The 7,606-nt window shown below is 39.4% G+C and overlaps 1 protein-coding gene across 1 annotated transcript; it reads left to right on the forward strand.

Annotated features, from left to right (window-relative positions):
• Positions 1 to 4,629: 4,629 nt before the first annotated feature.
• LOC137137069 (transmembrane protease serine 11E-like) lies at positions 4,630 to 7,199 on the forward strand. Its single transcript, XM_067522956.1, has 4 exons — positions 4,630 to 4,675; positions 5,261 to 5,281; positions 6,472 to 6,580; positions 6,898 to 7,199. The coding sequence occupies exons 1-4, from the start codon at positions 4,630 to 4,632 to the stop codon at positions 6,977 to 6,979; spliced, it is 258 nt and encodes an 85-aa protein (XP_067379057.1). The 3' UTR covers positions 6,980 to 7,199.
• Positions 7,200 to 7,606: the final 407 nt, after the last annotated feature.

Raw genomic sequence — 7,606 nt, forward strand, 5'->3', positions numbered from 1 at the left:
TCACTCTCCAAGATCTTGTTAAACAAACTAGTCAGAAACTCTACTGCCACCTCTCCTAGACACTTCCATACCTCCACAGGTTTGTCATCAGGACCAACTGCCTTTCTGCTCTTCATCCTCTTCAATGTCCTCCTCACTTCACTCTTACTAATCTTTGCTACTTCCTGCTCCACACCAGTCACCTCTTCTACCCTTCATTCCCTTTCATTTTCCTCATTCATCAACTCTTCAAAGTTCTCCTTCCATCTTCCCATCACACTGCTGGCACCTGTCAATGCATTTCTATCCTTATCTTTAATCAAACTAACCTGCTGCACATCCTTCCCATCTCTATCTCTTTGTCTGGCCAACCTGTACAAATCCACCTCTCCCTCTTTAGTGTCCTAACATACAAGTCCTCATATGCTCTTTGTTTGGCCTTTGCCACCTCTATCTTCACCTTACGCTTACGCTTACGCTTACGCTATCTCCCTGTACTCCTGTCTACTCTCTTCAGTCTCTCAGTGTCCCACTTCTTCTTAGCTAACCTCTTTCTCTGTATACACTCCTGAACTTCCTCGTTCCACCACCAAGTCTCCTTCTCCGCTTTCCTCTTTCCAGATGACACACCGAGTACCCTCCTACCTGTCTCCCTGATCACATTATCTGTAGTAGTCCAGTCATCTGGAAGCACCTCCAAACCACCCAGAGTCTGTCTCAGCTCCTCCCTGAAAACTAAACGACATTCTTCCTTTTTCAACTTCCACCACTTCGTCCTCTGCTCTGCCTTAGTCCTCTTCATCTTCCTCACCACCAGCATCATTTTACACACCACCATCCTGTGTTGTCTGGCTACAGTCTCCCCTACCAATGCTTTACAGTCACTGATCTCTTTCAGATTACAACTTCGACACTTGTTCCTGCTTCTTCTGAAAGAAAGTGTTTACTACAGCCATTTCCATCCTCTTTGCAAAATCAACCACGATCTGTCCTTCTGTGTTCCTGTCCTGAAGACCAAACCTGCCCATCACAGTCTCATCACCTCTGTTCCCTTCACCTACATGTCCATTGAAATCTACACCAATGACTCTCTCACCTCTGGAGATGCTCTGCATCACTTCATCTAACTCACTCCAGAATTTCTCCTTCTCTTCTAACTCACATCCTACCTGTGGGGCATAACCACTCACAACATTGAACATCACCCCTTCAACTTCCAGCTTCAGACTCATCAACCTGTCTGATACTCTTTTCACCTCTAGAACCTTCCTCACAAAATCCTCTTTCAATATAACTCCTACTCCATTTCTCTTCCTATCTGACCCATGGTAGAACAACTTGAACCCTGCTCCTAAGCTTCTAGCCTTGCTACCTTTCCACCTGCTCTCCTGGACACACAGTATGTCCACCTTCCTTCTCTGCATCATGTCGATCAACTCTCTAGTCTTCCCTGTCATAGTACCAACATTCAAAGTCCCCACTGTCAGTCCTACATTCTTAGCTTTCCTCTTCTCTCTCTGCCTACGAACACACCTTCCTCCTCCTCTTCTTCGTTTTCAACTAACAGTAGTCCAATTTCCACCAGTACCCTGTAGGTCAACAGCACCGGTGGCGGTCGTTGTTAACCTGGGCCCCGACCGATCCGGTATGGAAGTCTTTGTCACGATTCGCATGTTTGATTTGGCATGTGTTTTACGTCGGATGCCCTTCCTGCGACAACCCTCTGCATTTATCCAGACTTGGGACTGGCACAAGAAGACACTGGCTTGTGCCCCCTTGCGGTTGCATTGATCTATATAAACTTCACATAATGTAAATAATTTAAAAACACTCAACGACAGATTCCACTAATTACTTTGATCTTGGATTTTTGATCTTGGAGCGAATTTTACTTCTAGTGAATATAGAAACATATGCAAAGCAATACAAAAAAATCTAATGACATAATTTTAATTAATATAAATGACCTGAATAACTAAATGTTTGCTTCGGAATTATAAATGTTATTTAATTTAATAAATATTTGAAAAAAAAAGAATTTAAAATGTGTCTCCTTTATTTAAGCAGAATATTTCTTCACTGTCCACATGCAGTAATGTCCATAACAATCTAAAATATGAGCTAATATGCTGAGGAAATAAATTCATAAATGTTCATCATTCCATCAGTTTCTCACTCACTATGAAACACAATTTCTTTCCTGGTTCAGTTTCTCCCATCAGCTCAGGGTTTCCACTTCAGATCATGTGGTCTGTCAGATGTGTGCTGGCTCACACAAGCTCAACAGTTTGTGATGGTCAGTTTGGGGGTTCAGGGTTTTCGACCAGGTACATTTCCACATATGACTCTACACAGTCGAGCTGAGAATCAGTGAAGCTACGGTCGACAGGTGGACAGTCACCACCTGAGCCACTGCTGCCCCCTCACCACAGATCTCAGTTCATCAGTGTTCAGTTTATCTTTTTTACATTATATTAAATATACTTATATATTATTATATTTTTTCTTTCTTTTTTCATTCACATTGTAGGAAATTATTAAGAATCACTTCATCACATCAGCTCTGGCATATGCACCTTCCTCTCCCCCCTCCCTCCCTCAGACAAACCTCTCTCTGCTTCTTTGCCAAACCATAGATTACATGTTTCTGTGTTAATGTTTCTCTGTTATCACCAAACCAATGGAGCGTTTCTCAAAAACAAAGTTACAAATATTAAAATTTATGGACAAATGTTTTTTACCAGAAAACCTGCATTCAGCTCTTTTTTGAGGAAAAGTTGATTTGGGCATCAAATGCTGCCAGATACTGGACTTAATTGGACACAGTGTGTCTCACTGAGGTCAAAGGAAGGACAACAAGTTGATTTACATCCGTTCAGCTCCTTAGTACATTCAGTCCCGTGTTCATTCAACCATCTCAAGCTGAGTTTTTCATATATTAAAAAAAGCTTTACAGACAATAAAATGTCCAGTTGGATAAAACATATTTACAAACCACAGCTGGAAAACGCTCCAGGATAATCAGATAAAGATAATGAAAGGATGGAAAACAAACTCTATTTCAAATTAATGGGCTTTTAAGAGGTGTTTCCTGTCAGATCACTGCCAACAACTCTGGAATCACTTGTTGCATGAAGAGAGAAAACTAATCCAGTCTCTGTTGATCTGTGGAACGTCGGCTATTTGGACAAAGCACAAAAATGTAGTTAACATTAGCAGCACAGCTAATGCTGCTGAAGAGCTACAACAACCATTAACCCTCCTGTTATGTTGGTTTCTGAGGAACAGCCTTGATGTTCCCGGGTCAATTTGACCCGGGAACATCAATTCTCTTTTGACATGGTCAACTTGACCCTTATTATACAGTTAATCATACAAAAGTGTCAGAAACCAAAAAGTCCCAAAAAACATTGTTTATATCTCATCATTAAATCCATTACTAACCATTTCAATCAATATTTAGTTCAATGATGTTCTTTACTGTTCACAGATCATGGTTCAATGAGCATAGGTCACTCGTTTATTACAAAAAGATCATGTTAAAACTTTTTTGAATGTACACTGAAAAAAAACTACAAATAAATTACAATAGTTTTATAGGCAATTGATTTTTAAAAATTTTATTTTATATTTTGAAATTTTTTTGTTTGTTTATGGAGTGATATTGATAAATTAAAACCTGAACAGCACCTTTGTAATATAAACATGTAGGGGGGTTACACATATGTGAACGGAACCATTTTTAGTTTATAGGTTGATTACACTACATAAGCCAAACAGGAGAAGTTTCAAATTGAAAAAATACTTTTAAGTATTTTTTTTAGATTGTTAAACTTTAAAACGGGTCAATTTGACCCTGAACACAACAGGAGGGTTAAGGTGGATTAATTTTTCTCAGTGCTTCATTCCGGTTGTGAATCAATTAAAACACCTTCAATCTCAACACAACTCTCTGTTAGCACCTACACAAGAATAATGTCCAACAGACCAGAGATAATCTTCAGATAAGAACCACAAAGTGTGCTGCACATTTTGTTCTATGCTTAACTGAATTTTTCATTAACTCTATCAGGATATGAGATGTTGTTCATGTCACACAGCTCTGATCCACATGTCTTAACTGTGGCTCATGTAAATTCAGGTTCACAGATATTATAGTCATCATTTTCCTCACAACCTTTTCCAGAAACTATAACCATCTCTTTATTTTTCCTAATGTAAAGGTGAAGATTATGATCTGTAGACCAGCTCCTTTCTCTATGCTGATACATCTGATGTTGTTCTGAGCCTAACCAGTGTCGTGTCGTCAGCACATTTAAACTTCTTCACTGAGTCATGACAAGTGGTCCAATCATTTGTGTAAAGTCTAGATTTCTGTATGTAGGAAGGTTTTATAGATGAATAACAAGGAATGATTAGTCCTTGTCAGCAAAGACGTCCATCCAGCTTCTGAAGTAATGATTGATGAACATGGTGCAGAATCTCTTTGAACTGGAAAAGACTTGAACTTGGTTTGGTAAAAAGACACAACAATGGTTTAGTTTGATCTATTGCTTGTCAAAGAAGCAGAGAGAGGTGTGTCTGAGGGAGGGAGGGGGGAGAACAAGGTATTTATACCATGTCAGATGTGAGGACTTGACACTTGCAGCGATGGCTTCCTACAAAGTGATGAGTGTGGTGACTCTGCAGACACCAGGTAAGAACCTCCTCACTGTCCACACCTGAACCAATCAGGTTTCAGATCTAATTCACGTAAAAAACTGAACACTGATGAAGTGAGATCTGTGGTGAGGGGGCAGCAGTGGCTCAGGTGGTGACTGTCCACCTGTCGACCGTAGCAGCCCAACTGTGTAGAGTCATATGTGGAAATGTACCTGGAAATGTTATATTTTATTAACATAATTTGTATTAAAATAGAATTTATACTTCTGAAGCAAAAATTTAATTACAGAGTAAATTTTAATTTATTAAAAATATAATTAGATTTGATGTGTTTTTGAGTTATTTAAGTTACATATGAGTAAAATAAATACATAGAGAAATAAAATTCAAGTCACTTGAAACCTTTAGCATCTAAATTTTATTTTGTCATCTGTTGAATTTTGTGGAAAAAGACAAAATAAACAACAAACAATTTTTAATAATGTTTAAAAAGAAATCTGTTGATAATTAGTAATAAATGTTAAAAAATAAATTTAAAACATATTTAGTGAAAACATTAGTGTTGTATAAAAGGTGTGTGTGTGTATTACTAACAGTTTCTTTGTGTTCTGTGTTTCAGAGAGTCTCTCACAGCTGGATGGTAAGTCCCAGTTTGCTCCTGTCTGATTTAGTTAAAGATGATCTTCACACTGTTGTTGGATAGAAATGTTTCAGATTGTGTTTGTGTCAAATCTAGAACTTCAGACTGCAGGTAGACAACACAAATCAGTCACATTTTTTTATAAAATGTGACTGATTTGCTATAATCAGGCTGATTCAGACAATTACAAAAACTCATGACTTGAATTGAAACAAAATCAGTGAAAACATTTCAGTCAGAGTCAAGATTCTTTGTCATTTCACACGTTATTTTTTAAAAGCACAGACTGAAATGAAATTTTGTTCCTCACGAGTTTCTGAGCACAAAATAGAAAAGTAGTAATAAAAAAAAGCAATCAACTGTAAATAGGTCACAAAAACACAACACACAGTAGATTAAAGTGACAAATGATTTCAAATTGTAAACAGTTACACTCATTAAGCAGTGGTCCTCTCATGGGGAGGGGTTTATGAGGACGGTGTGAGGGTGCAGTCTACTGTGAGTCTCACAGGAGTGTAGGAGTGGCCTTATTACCTGCTTAGCAAGCAGGTAATATACAGACTGGTTAGCACACAGGCAGTTTAGCAGATTAGCAGTTTAGCAGACCGGTAACAGGCCAAACTGATTTATCAGCAGGCTTCAGGCAGGTGATTGCAGACATTACCATGATCCAAATGACACATAGACAATGTCTGGAAGGCTCACTGAAGTCATGCAGGGGACTGTGGGAAGGGCTGGGTTTGAGTCACGGGAACAGGTGTAACCATTTAGGAGAGGTGATGAATGTAAAGTGGCTGAACAGAGCAGGATGTGGAGACAGGTGAATACAAAATAAAAGACAGAGACGGGAAGTGAAACCAAAGGGCCAATCATGACAAGTAGGGATCACCACGGCAAACCATTGCAGCTCTTCATGAAACTGTGCTGACAAAGTCAGAGACAAAAATTTTAATACTCCACTGCATCAAAGTGAAATATCCCAGGAGTCTTAGACTATATTTTGGTCTCTTTATAAACTTTGGAACCTCCACGATCATCTAAACTACATCTATGTGGGTTTAACTTAAACGCACAAAGTTTACAAGGCTTTAAAGCCAAAATTCTCAACCTGTTTGGTTTGTCTCCAGCTGTGGTCTGTGGCCAGGCCCCGCTGAATACTTGTGTTCTGAGAGGAAGCTCTTATGTTACAGATGGTGAGTGTCCGTGGATGGAGAGTCTACAGAAGGATGGACGTCGTGTGTGTGGTCGGACTCTGGTGGACGAGGACTCTGTGCTGAGCAGTGTCGACTGTTTCTCAAGGTGAGACACCTGGGACATGTTCGTGTTTGTCCATCACCACAGTGGACAGTTGTTGTAGAAAAGGACTGGGTCAGGTGGGGAATCCACAAAATACTGAGACAGACGGACTAACAGGTTGTTGGTTTGGTTCGGCACACAGTGATATATTGTTGACTGTAGCTTCATCCTTTGTCCTTTGGGACAGAAACACTGAGCCAGTTCTTTGATCAACAGTCCAACAAGTTGAACCTGTAAAGATCCAGTCCTGGTTTAAAATCAGATGTTTTAAAGTGTTGAGTTTTTCTCAGTCCTAATTTAACTCATGTTATCTCCCTCAGTTTACCCACAGGATGTGTTTGGACCCTCCCCCCAACCCTGTCCAAGTACAACTGTCTGGACAACGAAGGATGTTTGGTGTGAGCTTGTCATGCTGGCCATGTTTGTGCTTTTAAGGGTTTAAGGCCTTTCAGCCACCAGTAGTTTAGCTCTGATTATCCAGCAGTGACTAACAGCTGTGCAGGAGAGGAGTCACACAATGATCCCACAAGAATAGAAGTTTCCTGTTCAGTCATTTTTTCTCTGAACATTGTTGAAGATCTGCTTCACATGAGGATTTTATTAAAGGAACCTGCATCTCTGAGCTCTTTGTGACTTTTATTTAAATCAGTGATTTCCACTGTGCACGTTCACAAACTGATCATGTGCTGGGGTGTAGCTATAGACCCTCTAGAGGTATAGTAGCACCATCTATTGATAAAAATATGCTATAGCACCAAAGTGTGTCTTAAGAGAAATTATTGTTCCAGTTTCAGGAAGCTTGTCACATTAGTTTATACAGACATTGGACATGTACCAGGCGTGTCACATACAAAGGACTCACAAGGGCTAAACACTCAAGATAGAAGAAGGAACTCAAACTTGACATCCGATTAAGAAAATAACAAGATATTTTAGGGTTTTATGTAAGACAGACGGGTGGGTGGATTTCAAATAACATTATAAAATGAGCCTAATAACAAATACAAAGTGCAGAAAACACCACTCAGC

Source organism: Channa argus, chromosome 12 (genome assembly GCF_033026475.1).
Source record: "Channa argus isolate prfri chromosome 12, Channa argus male v1.0, whole genome shotgun sequence".
Lineage (NCBI taxonomy): Eukaryota > Metazoa > Chordata > Actinopteri > Anabantiformes > Channidae > Channa > Channa argus.

Coding starts and splice junctions, on each gene's coding strand:
- LOC137137069 (XM_067522956.1), top strand. CDS start 4,630: ATGGCTTCCTACAAAGTGATGAGTGTGGTGACTCTGCAGACACCAG. Junction 4,676..5,260: donor GGTGACTCTGCAGACACCAG/GTAAGAACCTCC, acceptor TCTGTGTTTCAG/AGAGTCTCTCACAGCTGGAT. Junction 6,581..6,897: donor AGTGTCGACTGTTTCTCAAG/GTGAGACACCTG, acceptor TATCTCCCTCAG/TTTACCCACAGGATGTGTTT.